This window comes from Saccopteryx leptura, chromosome 3 (genome assembly GCF_036850995.1).
Source record: "Saccopteryx leptura isolate mSacLep1 chromosome 3, mSacLep1_pri_phased_curated, whole genome shotgun sequence".
NCBI lineage: Eukaryota > Metazoa > Chordata > Mammalia > Chiroptera > Emballonuridae > Saccopteryx > Saccopteryx leptura.
The window spans coordinates 284,227,837-284,247,780 of NC_089505.1; the positions used below are offsets into that span (position 1 = coordinate 284,227,837).

Genomic DNA, 19,944 nt, shown 5'->3' on the forward strand with positions numbered 1-19,944 from the left:
AGAAGGACTATTGGAGCTTAGGAGAAAGAGAAAGGCACAGAAAAGGAGCCTGGAGGACTGTGGGGGGAGCAAAGACTCTGGAGGATGAGGACCTGGGTCCTCCCTCCTAAGGGCTTTTAAAGGTGAAGATTTTAGGGGACATGGGGTGGGGTGGGGAGAGATCTTCATAGAATATTCATCAGCTCTCTAGGTATGTCCTTTCAGGGTCATGGTTTCCACTGATCGGTTGGTGGCAGGGCAAGGGGTCCTTTTTTTTTTTTTTTTTTTTTTTTTTTCATTTCTGAAGCTGGAAACGGGGAGAGACAGTCAGACAGACTCCAGCATGCGCCCGACCGGGATCCACCCGGCACGCCCACCAGGGGCGATGCTCTGCCCACCAGGGGGCGATGCTCTGCCCATCCTGGGCGTCGCCATATTGCGACCAGAGCCACTCTAGCGCCTGAGGCAGAGGCCAAGGAGCCATCCCCAGCGCCCGGGCCATCTTTGCTCCAATGGAGCCTCGGCTGCGGGAGGGGAAGAGAGAGACAGAGAGGAAAGCGCGGTGGAGGGGTGGAGAAGCAAATGGGCGCTTCTCCTGTGTGCCCTGGCCGGGAATCGAACCCGGGTCCTCCGCACGCTAGGCCGACGCTCTACTGCTGAGCCAACCGGCCAGGGCAAGGGGTCCTTAATCAATGCAGCTTGCTGGTGCTAAGGTGGGCTGTAGAGTTGTTTGGTTTGCTGCTTTTCTGGGCCTGGAGCTGAAACACAACTGAGGCCTAGATGTATTTGATACTGGTCAGAACCTCACTGTCCTGGGGGCTTATTGCTTATGGGCTCTTCTTTGGCCCCATTGTTTTCACCTCTAAGGGGGGTCTAACTCACATGGCCAACAACATGGCAGGGAAGAAAGGTCACTCTGGGGGCAAGGTCTTTGTTGTCTCAGTTTGCCTGTTGCTAGGCATCTGAGGCTTTCAACCCTGTTAACCCCCTGTACCTGACCTTTTGTCCTTGCTCTGGTGACCTATACCTGGCCCATCATCCTTGCTCTGCTCATGTCTCTATTTGCCTACCACCAAAGCTAAATTCTCTTCTCTAACTCATGCTTTGTGAGGATAGAGAACAACAAGAAATTGTTTAAAAAGGGAGGTGACAGAGGTAGATGAATCTTGAATCAAAGTTTATATTTCTAGGTAATAGACGTTTACCTCTTTATAGATAGATTTGCAAGCTCAGATAGGTTGAGTGGTTTGGTGGCTTTTGTGGAGGGTAGACATGTGTTGTTTCTTCAGAGTGGGCCAGCTATTGTTGAAATACTATCCTATAGTATTCTTTGCTTTGCAACAGTTTTATGGAATAGGTATTTTAGTTATGATTATTTTATAGATAAGGACATTTTTAGGTTAGTGATTTAGCCATGCACTCAACATTCGTAGGTGGTAGAGATAATACTTGAACCCATTTCTCCTGACTTCTTGTTTTTATACTCTTTATAACTTTTCCTACCATGTTATAATTATTTGCAAACTTCGATGATCTTAGTGTATTTATTTATGTAGGTGGCACTTGAAGTTAGAACAGGTCATAACAATCTTCTAGAATTTTTACTAGAGCTCAAATTCTTTTCTTTGAAATGATAAGCACTTTTAACTTATTGAAAAGCCCCTATTCACTCATGCAGTTGTTAAGCAAATGGATAAGAAGCAGAGAAAGAAATACCCCCTGGCAGCTTCCTCTGCCAGCTTCCTCTTTTTTTCTTACTCCATAGATGCAGATTCTGCCCAAGAAGCCCCTGCATTGCAGAGGGACTGGAGATCTGTATGATCTGTTTATTTCGCAATTGACAAGGGTAAGGGGGCCTTTGTGGGGGAGGCGCTTGGGTTCCCTGAATTTAGCTTTATGAAGCTGGGCTAACATTTATTTGGGGAATACTTAAACTTAGTATTTTAAAGAACTTTTTTATGAATTCTGTTTGTCCTGCATCAGTTGTCAGATTATCATATTAAAAGGCATTTATTATACTGGTGGTTTTTTCTCCCTTAAGTCCTGTTCAGAACAGATCAAACAAACATGATTTCATGCTTCTAAAATTCCAAATCTGAGATCATTTAGAATATAAATAATATTGAATATATGTAAGTAAAATTTCACTACAATGAAAAATCGAAAGGTTTTGGATAAACATCTATTTCTTTATAGCCCATCATAGTTCTTTATTAATCTGCTCTGTTCCTTTTCCATAAATCTGTGAATCTGTAGAGTGAGAAAGGGACTTGTGAATATGTCATAAACATTGTGGGTAGGGGTGGCCATGGTGTCTTTTTCTTGCTGCTAGAAATTAATACCTACTTCCTTGAATTCTGTGTTTACCCCAAATGTCAGTAGATCTTGAGTTGTATTTTCAGATGTCCTGTATCTGTTTATTAGTATAGGAGAAAGTGTAGTTGGTGAATTTTATGGAGCCAATATTAAGTGTTGTAGGTCTCACTTGTCAGTTTTATAGAACAAGTGCCAGAAATGGTGGTATTAATAATGGGATAGGACTAAAACAGGTGAGGAAGAGTTATAAATGTGCTTTTAAAATTGCAGGATTGGGCAGATGATTCTAGCTTTGATGGTTAGTTGAGAAGACTTGACGTGGTGATTGTCTGATGGGGTTATTTTTATTTTTGAGGATATTATTTTACTTGTAGAAAAATAGCTTTGTTTAACTAAAGAAGTATTGTACATTTCTATAATTTAAATGGATATTTTGAGTATTTTATACCTCTCATTTTTTGTACTTCTTATATTTTAAATGGTCTTCTTTAAACATTTAATTTATAGATTTTAAGAATTCAACAATATCATATGTATTAATAAATGTTCCACTTTTTAGTGCAAACACATTGAAAACTATTTTATTCTTATACTTCTTAAGTGACACTTTTTTTCTGTTTTCTTTAAGCCATAAGGATGAGTTTACCATTATTCCTGTACTGGTTGGAGCTCTGAGTGAGTCAAAAGAACAGGAATTCGGAAAACTCTTCAGTAAATATCTAGCGGATCCTAGTAATCTCTTTGTGGTTTCTTCTGATTTCTGCCATTGGGGTAAGTTCTAGATTTTAACATATCATGGTAGCTATTATATACTGTGGTTAAAGGTATCTTTTCATTCTAAGCTCTGATTTTCAGTGCTTTATCACTTACCTTGGAAAGTTTTACTTTTAGCAGCAATATTTAAAAGTGAATAAAAAGTTTTTTGGGCATTTAAAAAGGATCAGATTATAATAGTGGATTATGGATACATTTCCAAAGGCGACTGGTGTAATTGGATTCACACTGTGAGGGCATCCTTGCTTAGACACTTACATTAGTGGCAGATAAGATCTTTTAACCCCATTTCCAGTTAGAGTTGTGTTGTAGATGCCCGAAGTTGGTTTTTTTGGTGGATAAAACAAATTTTCTTCTTTAGAACATGGAAGAGTATCATGTGCAGTGGCAGTTCTTTCCCACGTTTCCTGTTTTGTAAAGTCTTTTTTCTTTCTTTTTTTCCTTTGGTGCTTAGTATTTGCCCGTAATTGCCATCAGTTTAAAGCTGTACTCCAAAGACTGTAACACGTTGGCTAGTACCACTGCGGTCTTCATTGGTAATGGTTCATAAGAGTAAGGACTCCTAAGTGATTTTTGTTACTACTGTGAATTAAAAGAATAAGGAAGCTTCATAGTGAATAGATTGTGAGACATTTGTGGATGCCTCTTTTAGTAAATTGTGATTTTCAAATTCTTTCTTTGGACAAAATGTGTTCTCATTTACCGTTCTAGAATATTTCTGAATTCTTTTCTTTATAGGACATCTCTTTGACTTATGTGTTCATTAGTTTAAGGGTGCCAGTATCTGTTCATCCTTCAGTTATTTCTTTGATTATCTAGAAAACATAAGGCATAAGACCATACATTTTAAGGCAGAGTGTTAGAATGGCCAGAAAAACATCCTCAATGAGATATAGGGAGCCCTGTATTTTCACATCTTACCCATTGATTGCCAGAGTTGATTCATCATTCACCTGGCCTATTTAGTCTGGTATTTTCTTCTTTTACGTTTTGTTATGAGTGGCCTTGAGATTTCAGTTTGAGAGAATCATCCTCCCTAATGACATAGATAAATATTTTTGTTTAAGTCACTAATTTCTCAAATGGGGCATAGATTGTCCTCCAGGGGGAATTTGCAAATGCCAAGAGACATTTTTGATAAACGCAACTGGGTAGGGTGGGAGGTCGGGATACTGTTGGCATCTAGTGAATACAGTTAAGGAAGCTGCTAACTAAACATACTATAACGCACAGTAAAACCTCTATGTCAAAGAATTATCCTGTCCAAAATACCAGTAGTGCTGAGGTTGAAAGCCCTGGGTTAGGGTTTGCAGGTAGTTGTGCTACCTTGCCAGACATCCTGAGAGGCTCTCAGGGCTCTTTAACCCTTTGAGTAGTACGAATGTTCATGTACATGAATGTTCATGTACATCTTCGTGCCTCCTGACCATCCAGAGTATGATTGACTTATTTAAAAAATGTGTAAGACAACATTAAAAGAAGGCATATGTATGTTCCTGTTTCCATAAATTGGTTATCAAATAAACATGATTTTAAGTTAATAAAACTGTAACTGGAACTAATTTCATTAAAAAAACACAAAAATAACTCACTCCCGGGGGTCAGCGAGCATGAAAAAAATTCACTACTCAAAGGGTTAAATTAATAACCAGTTGTATTGGCTACCTTTGGCAGGAGTTAATTTTTTTATGGACATAAGTATATTACATCTGAGGGTAGGCACTTAAAAAGAGTGTCTTGAGAATTTGGAAGTTTAGTAAGAGTTGATCTTAAAAATTGAGGTGTATTATAATGAAAAAAGGGCTATTTTTCTTTAGTAGTGTAAATTTACATTGGGAATATTACTTTAGAAATTAAATAAATAATACTTTAAAATACTTTAGAAATGAAAAATTCTTGAAGCATGAATTAAAACTTCTAAAGCACTTTTCTCTTTTAAGGCTCTTACGAATCACTTTAAATTACATTATGATTTAAATAATTGGTTCTCATGATACAGTTTTTCAGAATCTAAGTAAGCGTTTCTAGATTGGCACCATGTACAATCAACTACAACATAAATTCACATAAAACATCAGTGGACACCTTAATATCGCTCTTTTCAGTGGTATCATCCTTTTTACCTCATTAACAAACTCTACTGCACTACTATATTTTAGTACAATGTTGAGAAAAATGAATTTTGTTTTACATTCTACCTAGATTCTCAGAAAATTATTTAGGTCATTTTATATGATTTCTTGAAAATTTTGGTATTTAAGATGTAAGATAGGACTTTCTGGTGATAAGTTAGCTTATTGGAAGCTAAACATAGACTAAAACATTTATATTTACGTTTGGTGATTAAATAATAGAACTTTTCAAGGTGTTTGTTTTTTCATTATTACTATCACTAACAATGTGTATTAAGTGCTTACTTTGTACTTACAGGAAGCACTGTACTATTTATTATTAGGAAATTTGATTGAGGTTTTGGAGTAATTTGAAGGGGTTACATGGATATTCTTCCAAAATTTGTAGTCTCTTTTCTACAATAGTAATATCTATAGTAACTGCTGCACTTGTAAGATTTATTTTCTATTTTACATGCCTATTGAAGTAGTAATATGAATCGTTGGCTAGTTATGGGTTAAACTGCCTCAGAAATTGTCTCACATTTCTCAAATTCATGCTTTATTGGCATTAGTCATCTTTTCTAAATTAATGAGCACTACATTCTCATCTCAAAAATTTAGCTTTTTCTCATGAAGATAATATTTAGTGGTTTCCTCTCCTTTTTTTTAAAGATTCTGTACAGTTTGATTTTACCATGCTGAAGTAATGATAACAAAGAATTCTAAATCATCCCACAGAAAGAATTTAGTTCCTCAGGTACTTAGAGACTTTAATTTCTCTTGTGTGAGTCTCTTAACATATCCCACATTTATAAATTGCTGGTTTTTTAATTGATTATGGTACATTTGATAAAATTACTCAGTTATATACAGTGGAATTTTGTTTATGTTAATAGTATATGACAATACTGGCTGTGACATTTTTCATTTCTAGTCATTGTTGCTTTTAATATCTTGTCCAGCTTCTGTGGAAAGTAAAGGGAGAAACTTGTGATAAAGACAGTTGGTAGACCTGTATGTAGTCGGAAGAAATTTGCCTTGTTGACTTCGTTAGCCAGTGTCCATTCACATGAATGACTTCCTTTTTTTTTTTAAAGTATATTTTGCTTTAAAGTTGTTCATCTTTCATATCCCATTTAGCTTCATTCAGACTTAAATTAGATAATTAGAGAAATAAGTAGAAAGACTAAAATACTTTCAAGTTTTCTCCTTGAGGTGAGGCGAGCTAAGGGAGAGCTGAGAACCTAGATTCTGCTAGGCCCCTCCTTTCCATCCCCTCATTTGAACTGCCTTGCAGACAGAACCCCCGCATTTCAGTTCTTGCCTTTTATCTAGTCACTAGTCAGCCCAACTGGATGCTGTTTCCCCACCAATGCTTATAATGATCCCCCTCTTTTCATCTTTCCTGTTACTGTCAGGAAGAGTGACATAGGTGAAAGGACATTTGCTGCTAGTGTTTGATTTTTACTATGTTTAAATGGTGCTGTCCCCATCCTTTGTGTACTTATCAAGATCCACATTCTTTTGGATGGTTCCATATAGGAGAATTTTGTCTGGGCCTATTTTAGTTTTTGTAATTAGTAGGATTTTCATTTCAGTTTCTGAAGTTTCATTTTTCCTTTCTCCATCTATACTGTTAATATTTGTGTTTCCTGACCTCCATGAAATTTATATTTCCAAATTTAGATTATTAACAGCTTTCATTAACAGAATTTTCAGTTAACTAACTTTAAAGAAGTTTCTAAGAGAAATTGGATCTAACAGAAATATATTATTTAAAAGCGGATTCATAGTTCTGTTTAATTTTCCTTTTATAGTGGTTTTAAGTACAAATCGATTTCAATAAATTTACTTGGTAAATATTAATGATGAATTATTAAAATATGAATAAAGTTTACTTTTGTCACTTCAGAAATTTTCAGTTTTTCTCTGTAAACTTATATTTGTCTAGGTTTACATCATTTCTTTTTTATAAGTATGTGCCACCTATGAAAAATGGTGTTCCTCTAAATTTTTATATCTTTATTCAGATTTCTACTTCAATATGTATTAAAAAGTGATTATTCATGTATTCTCTTCTTCCTTTCTGCTGGTAGTCTCTTGGGTTATGAGGGAATTACTATTTTGGAATTACTTAATTTGATTTGAGTGTAAGTTAGCTAATTCCTGAAATATGTCTTATCCTAGCTTTGATATTTATACATACTGATTTCATTTATATAGTTTTTTTAATCCTTTCCAAGTTTGAGAGAAGGCTAATAATACTTTTACATTATAACTAAGATTTCAGAATGAAAGGACTATAGTATATATTTTCCTTATGAGAATGATTAGAGTACTTAGAATATGTTTCCTTTGTGAAATACATTTTTTAAATAGTGATTTTACTTAAGAATTTCCACAGTTTTAGGTCCTTAGCAATCTGCCTCGTAGGTTCTTAGTTTTAAATATTTCAAAATATTTCAAAAATATTTGAAAATGTTTTAACATATAAATATAAAGTGATTAAGAGAGTGTATAACAGTACAGTTTTTACTGGACATATGTCTGAAAGTCCGTCTTACTGACTGATCTTTTGAGGGTTTATAGATCAACCTTCCAAGCTCATTGTTTAATTCCACTATTCAATGTGTAGCTTAATGTTAAGGTTAAAAAATTTTTTTTACCTTTTTTTTTTTCAAGGAACTTAAAAAGTAGCATTGGTTCTTGTACCATTCATTGTTATGTTTGTCCTCATTAGTTGATTGTTGTGTGTTAAACAGACATCCCTGGAGCTTATTCTCCACACTCTGTGAATCCACTCATTAATCACCAGTCACCTTTGGAGATGGGAAAATTACTTACCTGTATTTCTTTTTCTCAGAAAGCGTGCTCTGGAATGGATTCACAAATGAGCTACCCTCCTTCTCTCAAAGAGTAAGGTTTCTGCTTTACAGGATTTTTTTCTTGGGTTATTTTTCCTCTCATCTTTTGAATTTGAAAAGAACTGAGGGAAGGCACCTGAAGAAACTACTGACATACTCACTAGGGGAGTTCCAAAGCTTGTGCTGCCCCTAGGGGCAGTGTCAATGGCTCTTAAAGCTAGAAAGCTCATACTTGGAGTTGAAACAGGGGCTCAAAGAATCCATTTTCCCAGTGTACCTTCTGAAAGGATAAGTTTCAGGTAAGTAATTTTCTCTTACTATGTGATATGCTTTCTTCATACTTATAAAAGTGCACAAGTCCCGTTCTCCAGGGGCATAGACAACTGTTTTTGTTCAGTTCAGTTAGATAAGCTTTACTGAGTGTTAAGAAATAGTGTAAGACAAAATAGGTCTGCTCATGAGGTACATGGAATGATAATGTATTATAAACCAACGATATTTAGTTAAAGGTACATTTATGATCTAGTCATTTCTTTTATTGCTTATGAAATAAAATCTCAATAAACTTACTTTTTTAGTAATTGGAAACAAAGAAAGATCTTTTGGCCTCAAATTTCAATGGGTTTTTAATTAACATTAAGTGTGTATTAGCATGTGCATGCATATACACACAAACACACAAATACATACATACACATAGGTTAAGATGTTGGCAGTTACTTATTTTAAATTTCATACTTTCTGTATGTATATTAACCAGAATGAATTCCTGAAAAATTTTTTAAATGTTTGTACATTGAAGAAATTACTGTAAGACATATATTGAGCTGTTACAAGATTTTTTTTTCAGTGTAGTAGTTGTATGTAGTAGCTTCTTAATAGGTAGATTCTTTAGAGCTCATCAAATATTTCTACTCAGTTTTTCAACTACAAATATAAGGTGGCTACTGAAGAGTAGCAAAAAGTAGGTAGCAAAATATTGAACATTGGCTCATTGCTTTTCTGTGTATTTTTTATTAAACTACATGTTGTTTTAATATTTTAAAGTTTCAAATATTCTATGTAATTTTACTTTAGAAGTAGTTTTTAAGTGAAACTTACCTTTAAAATAAATGGTCTATATGAAGAAGACAGCATTTCAAAATCTAGTTATACTTTTCATTTAGGATTAAGGCGGTTTGACCACCTCCAACCATTTGAAACAGTAGCTCTGAATTTGGAAATAAGCAAAACAGACTTTTGGGTAGCAAATGGGAATCACAAAGTACATTTATTTTTCTCACACCCAAGAGTAGTAGTCTTCAGAAAAGACAGTTAAGTCCTGGTCACAGGGATTATTTACAGCTAAAACTAATGGCTATTTCCAGAAGCAAGAAAAAAGAATACATTAGTATATATCTGAAGCAGTTCAGGTTCAAAGAATATTCATCTTCATTTCTTACAAGGATATTATTCTTACTACAGTGACATTGTGTCAGAATTTCCTTGTCTAAGATTATTCATTTAATTGTTCATTCAAAGATTTTGGGCAGCTTTTTCAAAAGAACTTGAAATTGAAGGAGAATTTTAATACCAGTTATTTGAATCAATAAATTATTGTGACAGACTTTAGATTTGTCTTTGAGCCTTCTGACAGTCACCTGGCAAATATGAAAAATGGGGCAAATTATATAGTTTTCATTATTAGGTAGAAGAAAGTACATAAATTCTTTGAGGATAAAAACATCTATACTTAATCCTAAATTTTGAAAGAAATGTCTGATGAATTATTTTAATATAAGGGTATTGAGTGATGAACTGTCATTGTTTAAGATTTTTTTTTAGTGCAAGGACTATAATCCTCAATGTTTACAAAAAAGCTGTTTTATCATTTTTTTAAATTAAGAAAGCAGATAATTTTCTTAGAACCTATTGCTTGATTATAGGATGTCATGTAAGATACAGTATTAATTTAATAATGGTTCTTGGGGGGAAATAAGAACTACCACGTTGAGTAATTGTACATAGTAATGTATATGAAAAGGTAAAATGTGACAGTTGAGGAAATGATGTATATTGTAGAAAGATGACCATCAAAGATTATTAGCATCAACGAGTAAATTAAGTTTTAAAAATTGTGACATCTTGTTTTTTCCAAAAAGACATAAAAAGGGTTTTATAATTTTGCACTGCTCATTATTTATAAGGTTGTATTTTTTAGCAAGATAAACAGAAAGTTTAAAAATCATAATTATCTAGCCAAAGAAATCCATCCATCTTCTCAGATGTGAGGATAATAATTGGATATGTGAACTTGCTCTTAAAATGAAGCACAAGATACGTAGCATGTGCACACGATTGGTGTGCTATACTACCTTTAGAAGTGCATTTCAGGGAATCTTTTAAAATAAGGAAATATAAAAGTAAGGAGTTCTTGGAAATAAAGGTGTGGCTGAAATAAAGGTTTAGATGCAACATAATCAGTATTACAACAATCCACAATTAGTTATGTGGGCTTAGATATGGATTTTTTGTTTGTTTGGTTTTTGGTTTTTTTTTTTGGTCGTCTTTTTGAGCTTCTTCCATTTACACTCTGGAAAACAGTTAACATCGAATGTTATGTGCTTGTACTGTTGTTGAGATTTTATTGTCAGAGTAGGACTATTTATTATATTCTTTTGTGAATTTTATTTTAAGGCACTTGTATTGATCCGTTTCTGAGTAGCAAGTTTTGTGAAAATGAGATAAAATTTTTTTAGGTCATAAAAATCACACAAGCCACATATATCTCTGATCTATGCATTTTTTTCTGTATTAGAGATCAAATCTTTGCATTTGTGCAGGAAAAGCTAAGCTTTCATTGACTTGTTACATTGAGACACAGTACCAAGTTTTCTTGCTTCATATTCTTTGGTTTACTTTCCATTACAGACTGATATATTTAACAATGCTTCTAACTTTTAAGCTGTTTTGTTTCCTTAGTCTTTTGTATTGCTCATGACTATAAGGTTTTAAAATTTGAAATAGTTATTTAATATCATAAAACACTGGTAATATATTTCTTTATTACCTTCCCAAATATGCCTTTTATTTTTATGTACAAGGGCTCTTGGGAATGATTCTCTCAGAGGCTTAAGCTATGCTTTGCCTTCCTTGAGAACTGAAATTATTTGGTAAGCGCTTGCTTTCTTTTTAGCTTCTAATTTTTCCCTATTTTATTTTGTACATGATATTTGTTTCAAGGTCAAAGATTCCGTTACAGTTACTATGATGAATCCCAGGGGGAGATTTATAGATCCATTGAACATCTAGATAAAATGGTAAGTCTTTCAGGTGTGGGGTTTTAATGCTCTAAGATTTTTTAATTTAATTTCAGATTAGTGATTCAAGACAATATGTTGAAATATACAATGGACTAATAATTCTTTATCTTTAAATGTGCAAAATATAGTTTATAACCATATGAGTACTGATTTTAAAAATAATCCCTGTTCTATTAGTACAAATTTTCTTCATCTTAATTTTATTTGATTAATGAAACTACCTAAGAATAGACACAATTTTAGCTATTATTTGGGGGAGTGTGTTAGTTTTAGGGACAACAGGATACTAATGCCAATACTTACTGCTAAGCAGAAACAACCAGGGCAAATTCTTAGTTTATTGTATTATTTAATTCTTTTTTTGGCCATTTAGATTTTTCTTAAATGGAATTTCAGTTTGTTACTTTAAATATAGAATTTTAAAATGATTTTATTTTTACCTAGCCCAGAACAGTAGATATAGATCCTGTCATTTTCCTTGAAGTAGTATGACAGTTATAGTACTTTTAATATTTAAAAAGTCATACACATCATTTTGGTGTCTACTCATGAACAGAATATTAAATTTAGCAGTTGTATCATTAACTTGTGGTGGCCTGTGACAGATCTTTTCAGTTCTTGAGTCCTCAGGTGGTCATCACTAAGATGAGATACTTGAGTAGACATCCTCTAAATTATCTTTAAACTCTATCAGCCTTTAAATCTGTGTTTGTTAAAATCAACTTTACCGTTGTGTCTAAATCTTTATGTATATTTTTTAGTACAAGATTATTTAGTCTATAATACATGGTGTATAGTAAGAAATCTGGATCTGAACCTATAAGTAGATTATATCACATAGTATATTTTATTAAAAGCCAGATGGAATGAATGCAAATTTAATTACTTAAGAGATTTTATTATATCTTTAAATTTATCTTGTTACTTTAAATGCAATTATGGCCTAATACTTTTATGTTTGGGAGTTTGTCTAGATTGTAGTTTACTGACTTTTCCTTTTGGCTTTATTATGTTGTCATTGCAGTCGTTTAATTCTTTTCTGGCTTCTAGCTCTAATCTCATTTTTCTGAGGTTTAGTTATCAGTTGCCTCAGAAAACTTGACTGGTTTTTTCATCGCTTACTCATATGACAAATGGTTAATGGGTTGTACTTTGTATCTGGTACTCTGTGCAGTATTGATCATAGTATGAAGAGAAAACATGGTCTCTGACTTAGTGGAACTTTCAGTCTCATCTTTGAACAGATTTAAAAATAACATTACATTATAGAGAATAAGAGGTATTTAGAAGGTAGTGTGGAGACACTGGTCTCCTTACTGTTCCTCAGTAATGCCTTTTAGGTGCCTAACTTAAGATTTGTGCCCTTTTTGCACTTGGCCGTCTCACCTCATGGCTTTGCTCAGCTTTTACTGTCCCAGTGAGGCCTACCGACCCCCTATTTAATTTTGCATCCTATACTACACTCAACCCCATTCAGCACTCCCAACCCACCTAACATCTTACCTTGCCCTACTTTTTTCCTAACAAACTAAATGTTTTATTTACTTTTTATTACAATTATGTTATTCAGGATATTTTGTTTTCACTGATGTGTCTGAAGTGCTGAGAATAGTAATTAGAACATAAGTAGGTGCTCAATAAATGTTTCTCAAATGAGTAAATTTTAGTGCAGATGACCTTCCAATATACATAAGTCAAATGAATACTCTAATTGAAGATGAGAAAAAAATAATGAAAGTAATTTATAGTAATATATACCTAATAATGTAAATGCCCAGGTACAACTCTTATTAGTTAAATACATAGTGTAGTTAGATGCTGCATAGTATCATTAATATAACAACTACTAATGCAAATTTATAGTTATTTTGTATTTGTGACTCACATTACTAAGTTGCATTACTGGGTGACTTAATTTGCCAAATGGTGATCAATTCTTAGTCAAGTTGTAAACAAAGTATAAGTCTTTCTTCACTTTGTAAGATAGTTTCATTCCTGGGAAATCTATATATTAAAATCATATAAAACTTCTTTATGCTTGCATATAAAATGGAGTTAGGATGTAGACAGTTATAAGCAGGGTTTTAAAAATTTTTTATTTCTTGAATTTTAGAGAAGGGAGTAAGGGATACTGAGAGAGAGCGAGAGAGAGATATCAATTTGTTGTTCCGCTTATTCATGCTATTATTGATTGATTACTATATGTGCCCTGACTGGGGATTGAACCTGCAACCTTGGCATGTCAGGATGACACTCGAACCAACTGAGTTACCCGGTCAGGGCCTATAAGCAGGTTTTTCACCTACATGGACATGTGAAGGTGCCATGGGATGAGAACAGTACTTTGTGTGTGGGACTGTCCTGTGTTGCAGGGTAGTCAGTATCCTTGGACTTCACCTATTAAAACCCCCAATAGCATCTTCTCATTAGTGGGACAACTCAAAAATGTGGCCATGGTTTTTCATTATTCCCCTATGTTGAAGAATTGTTCTGTGAATTTACCCTGCTTTATTTTTCATCTTAGGACTTACTAGTATGTGACTATGACTAAGTATTTGTTGATTTTTTGGTGATATCCTCCTGTATTAGATTATAAGCTTCATGAAATCAGGATCTTTTTTTTTGTATCAGCCTGTCAGTGAGTACTCAATGGGTGGGGGAGTGGTGAGAAATGAAGCTAGAGAATCTAGAACAGGATGTTTAATAATATTAAATAGGAATGCGATAAAATTAGATTGAATTTGAATAGATCATATATTTGCAGTGGAGCAAATGGATTGGAGGGATGCCAGAGGAGAAATGAATAGACCAGTTGGGTAATTCAAACAAGAAATGGTAATTTAGACAGTGGATGGTGTAGTGATGGTGGAAGAGAGGGACAGGATGGATGCATTTAGTATAATTAAAAGATAAACTTATGATAGGATTTGAAGAAGGAATTATCAATGACTGATTTAAAATGTCTGGTTTATGCTGCTGGTGAGGTGTTGCTATTCACTTACATCAGAAACACACAATTTCTTAGGAGGTAGGGAGATCATAACTCCTATTAGGGAATATTTGCTTTGTCTTTAAGACATCCAAGTGGAGATGTCAATCAAGTAGGCATTTGGGTTTTCATCTTGCCAGTTTTTTCTATTTCTTTAAATGTTTTTGAGAGAGGCAGGGAGAGGGAGACAGAACAGCGAGCTGCTTTTGTCTGTGCCTTACCTGGGGAATTGAACCTGCAACCTCCGCACTCAGGGACAATGCTCCAACCAACTGAGCATCCGGCCAGGCCAGAATTATTTTTATTCATTGGTAGAGATGGAGAGAGGGGAGGGGGAAGGGGACCATCCATTTATTGTGCCACTCAGTCCTACATTCATTGATTGCTTCCCATGTGTAAGGCCAGGCGCCACCGCCGTTGCAGCCATTCACATGCAGGTTCCTATTAGGTTCGGGCAGACGGTAAAGAAACAGTGGAGCCAAAAAATTGTGGGCGATTTCTTTATTCTAGCCTTGCAACTAGCCAGTGAGTAAACACACAGCAGGAAAACACTTCCCTTTCCATTCAGGGCTCCCAAAGCCACCGATTCATCCAGTTTTCCTAGAATCAAAGACCCCCATTAGTATCAGTCACCTCTGGTTCCCCATCTGCCAACATGGCTTCTTACTCTGCAAAACTGGCTTCTCTCTCCTTCCCTTTCATCTTGGCTTCTTCCTCTTCTTCTCCTTCTAAAAAACTACCTGGGCTCACAAAGACCCCTCCTCCAGCACACATTAGCATAACAATGGCCATTCTTAAGAAGGAAGGTAATTAGCAATTTCAGGTGGGCAGCCCCATTTTTAACAAAGTGAGCAAACATAAAAATCACATTTTACAAACTTATTTGCCCAACACTATGTGTGCCCTGACTGGGGATCAAACCCACAATCTTGTCATTTTGAGACTGAGCTAACTGGCCAGGGCCCTTGTCAGTTATTTTTGAGTACATTTACAGTGAAGGTGCTGGTGGAAATGTGGTAATAAACAAGCAGATTTGATTTCACAGAAGGAGATACACATTGTTTAAAAACTTAGGAAACTATTAAAAGGGTTTTGAGATGGTAAATAATTTGAGGCTGATTGGAGAAAGGCATGCTTGAGGAGAAACATTAAACTGAGATATAAATGATGAGGAGGAGCAAACCAAGTAATGATTAGAGGGAAGACTCCTAGACTGAAGGAACTGCTAGTGTAAATACCTTGAGATGGGAAAGATGCTTGTGTTAGAAGAAAAGATAAAAGGCCAGTGTTGCAGGAATATAGTGAGGGTAAGAATGGTACAAACTGTGATAAAAAAAAAAAAAAAAGATAGGCAGGGATCAGGTAACGCAGGACTTTCTATTCCAGGGTAGGAAATTTATGTAAGTGCAGTGGGAAGTGTGATGATATAATTTACATTATTTTAAAGGTTACCCTGGCTGTTGTAGAGAATGGGTTCTGTAACAGGGTCAAGAGTAGTAACAATGGGCATTGGCAGTAGTTTAGGGAGAGATGATAGATGGTAATTAAAGCCAGGACAGAGATGAGATTGTCTACTGTAGTAAGCAGTCCTGTTTTTACAACTGAAATAATCTGGATTTTTTTCAAAATAGTCTTGCCATAACCCACCTTAGAGGGCCCCTTTCAGTAGCATGGAACGAGTTCTGACATCTTTATTCCTAAAAGAGATTTGTGGGTAAATTTGAACTGGCTGACTGTAGTTCCTGATCTGTTGAAGTAGAACAAAATTTCCTTGTTTTCTGTTTAGCTCTTTAAATCATTTGTGAACTTTTAATCAGGCAACATTTAATTTTGCAAATGTAAGAATTTGTAAATCAGTGAATGATACTTTTAGCATAAGGAAGACGGTTTCCCCAAAACATTGGCTTGCCTTTTCTCAAGTGAGTGAACATAATAGCATCCTTTGAACTCTCTAGAATTGTGTTCACATTTAAATACTTGAATATTTTTTGTTATTTTCTATTTGGGTTAGATATAAACATCCATACTTAACAATTCTTTTAGCCTTTCTATTAATTCTATGTTGATTGTTAGTTTATATTGAGTATTAGCTTTATTTGCCTCTCTTGATGTATATGATCAGTTAGATAGACCTTGGTTTCTTACTTTTAGGCAGAGCAAAAAAGAGTATCATTTACTTATTGGCTTGGTTATCATAACTTTTGCTGTAATTGTTGCCTCTTCTGCTAGCTTCTAAGTCTTTGAAACTTCAAAAAGTAAGTAGAACCAATGAACTTTAGCTGACTTATAAATCTGCATCTAATTTACCTTACTTTAGATATTCAAAGTTACCATATTATAACTTTAAAATTTTTATTTAAATAGCCAGGAATACAATTTCTGAATAAATACCAAGTATTTGCTTCATAATATTATACTTGATTTTAATATTTGGTATAACATTTAACTTGGAGTTGACTTTTGTGGTCCATTAACTGAAACATTTCTATTTATCTATAGAATTTTTAAATCGTCCACAAGGTTCTGCTCTTTTATTTGCATGCTTTTAATTCAAGTTATAAATGAATTCTGGGAATTAGAATAAGTAGATTAAAATAAAATAGTAAGAATGGTTAACTCTGTCTTTATACTTATGTATGTATTTTTTATACATACATATATATGTATACTCACTGTTAGGCAGATTCTTATATAATGAGTTTTCTTAATTGACTTATATAAACAAATGTTGAATATCCCTCTGTATTTTAAAGTGTCATTTAATGTTATAAATAATCTCATTTATTTATTTATTTAGTTATTTATTTTTGTATTTTTCTGAAGCTGGAAACGGGGAGACACAGTCAGACAGACTCCCGCATGCGCCCGACCGGGATCCACCTGGCACGCCCACCAGGGGGCGACGCTCTGCCCACCAGGGGGTGATGCTCTGCTCCTCCGGGGCGTCGCTCTGTTGCTACCAGAGCCACTCTAGCGCCTGGGGCAGAGGCCAAGGAGCTATCCCCAGCACCAGGGCCACCTTTGCTCCAATGGAGCCTTGCTGCGGGAGGGGAAGAGGGAGACAGAGTGGAAGGAGAGGGGGAGAGATGGAGAAGCAGATGGGTGCTTCTCCTGTGTGCCCTGGCTGGGAATCGAACCCGGGACTTCTGCACGCCAGGCCAACGCTCTACCACTGAGCCAACCGGCCAGGGCCAATCTCATTTATTTGAGAACAAATATCTTAGTTCCTATATGCAGACTTTTTAGAGCAGATACAGTGCGATGGGTCTCTGTATAAGTATTACAAAAATGTAAGTAATGCTGAATTATAATAATTATATATTTTGAAAGTTTGGTAGAGTGAAAAATTATTTTTAAGTATAAAATTTTAGATTTAACCTGTTCAAAATCTGTGTGTTAATGTAGTTTTGTTTCTTTTTTGTTACCAGAAAAGTGTTACTAAATGTAGTTACTAAAAAGCTAGAAAACAAGTGAAAGTATTTCTAGATTCTAAAAGCAAAAGAAAAATAGCTGTTTTTATTACAAAATGTTTATATCTGTAGCATTTGAGTATCTTGGAAATTAATTACATGAAAAACAACATAAAGAAAGAAAAGATATATATGGAAACAAACTGGATTTTCCAAATATTGTATTTGGGCGGAGGTGGTTAGTTATGGGAAATGTGGATTCTGAAAGTCAGGATGTTACCAGCTACTGACCATGTTTTTTGATAAATAGTTTTTTATAATTTCAGTAATTACAGTGACCAAAGCAGAACATGTTTTAAGATACTGATTTTTGTTAACTTTTTAGATAACATACTTGAAACATTAGCCATACTTATACATATTTTATATATATTACATGATCGTGTTATTTTTTCTGTATTACTTTTGATGGAGACCAGTGTTTCAATATGGACATTGATAAATTATTTATGATTTGGCAGAAAGAACCTGAAAGTGTCACTGTAGTCATCCTTAAAACTTCTTTTCCTTCCACATTTATTAGTAGTCACTTCATTTTCTTTGAACTTCAACTACTTTTCTTCCTTTCCTCCTACTCTTTTGAAAGTGAAATTGTTCACCTTTTCTACTCATACTTGTTTCTCTTGAACTTATACCAATATAGTTTCTTTAGTAGTTTTAAAAAAGGTAATGATTTAAGATAGCTGTGTGTCATCTTTAAGATAGTACATTGCTTCTTAGCACTGCTATCTTTAGGGTGATTTTTTCCCTCCATAAAACTTCTTTCACTATAAGATTTCATCTTGATGCCTCTTACAGAAACCAGAATATTTCCTGTTCTCATCTTACTTCCCTAAATGTGTACATCGCTCCACATATTCTTACTTAAAAAAATGAGTCCTAATGATTTGATAATGTGGTGATTGTGTTCATAAAAGGCATGATTCTAATTTTTATTTCTTAAAGGCCTCTAAAAAGTTTAGCTACTTTTTTGTGTTTGTTATTTTAGAGGGAGATTACTTTTGGGTGATAATATTTAAAATTAAATAAAATTTAAATATTTTATTATATATAGATTTTTTTTTTTTTTTACAGGGATAGAGAGAGAGTCAGAGAGGGATAGATAGGGACAGACAGACAGGAACGAAGAGAGATGAGAAGCATCAATCATCAGTTTTTCGTTGCGACACCATAGTTGTTCATTGATTGCTTTCTCATATGTGCCATGACTTCGGGCCTTCAGCAGACTGAGTAACCCCCCCCGCTCGAGCCAGTGACCTTGGGTCCATGCTAGTGAGCTTTTTCTCAAGCCAGATGAGCCCGCGCTCAAGCTGGCAACCCCAGGGTCTTGAACCTGGGTTCTTCCGCATCCCAGTCTGATGCTCCATCCACTGCGCCACCACCTGGTCAGGCTAGATAAATTGTTTTTAAAGGGAAGATACTTGTTGTTTTACTAGAGTCCTCAATTTGCAGTTCTGTCGGTTAAAACTGCCTGTTTAGTTTAGGGTTGCCACTGGGATTTGACATCGCAAGTTTCCACCCATTACTTGGAGAGTGAGCACAATGATAGATTCCTTTTGCCCTTGTTCTACTCAAGGTAGAGAGTCAACTTTCAGTCTGAGGATTTCTTGCTGAAGCTACTAAATTCCACAGAAATCAGTCTATGATGGATAGACTTTTGATGTTTATTATGTGTGATTTGTATCTTAGGGCAGAGTGGGTAGTGACCCACTTCACTACTTCATACTAGATTAAATTCATGCAAACAAATACTCAGTATCCTAGGCTCTAGGCAAGTTTTCCATTGCCTGGACCATAGATTCACTGATCATATCTTCCACTATTTTAAAAAGTAGAAAAGTTGAGAAGCATTTTTTTTATCATCTTGGAATTTTGGTAATAGTAATTTCAAAATTGTTAGCATCAAAACATAAATATATACAAAAGCGTATTTGCCAGTGTTCTGTATTAGTTAATGAATGTCCCATTTTGCAATTTTATAATCAGTATTGCTGTTGTTTGTATACTTAATGAATTTTCAATTGTAAAGGCTTAACTTTTCTCTCTATTGTATTTGTCAGAGAATTGAGTGTAATGAAATTGATTTGCCCTAGTAGGTACATTATACACTTTAGGGAATTAAAATTTTAAATTTAA

General features: G+C 34.6%; 1 protein-coding gene across 1 annotated transcript in view; it reads left to right on the top strand.

Annotated features, from left to right (window-relative positions):
* Window positions 1-19,944, top strand: part of MEMO1 (mediator of cell motility 1) — a 152,109-nt gene that overhangs the window by 119,689 nt on the left and 12,476 nt on the right. Inside the window, 2 exon segments of the mRNA XM_066378583.1 lie at window positions 2,924-3,066; window positions 11,270-11,346. Coding sequence (XP_066234680.1) covers window positions 2,924-3,066; window positions 11,270-11,346 — 220 coding nt within the window.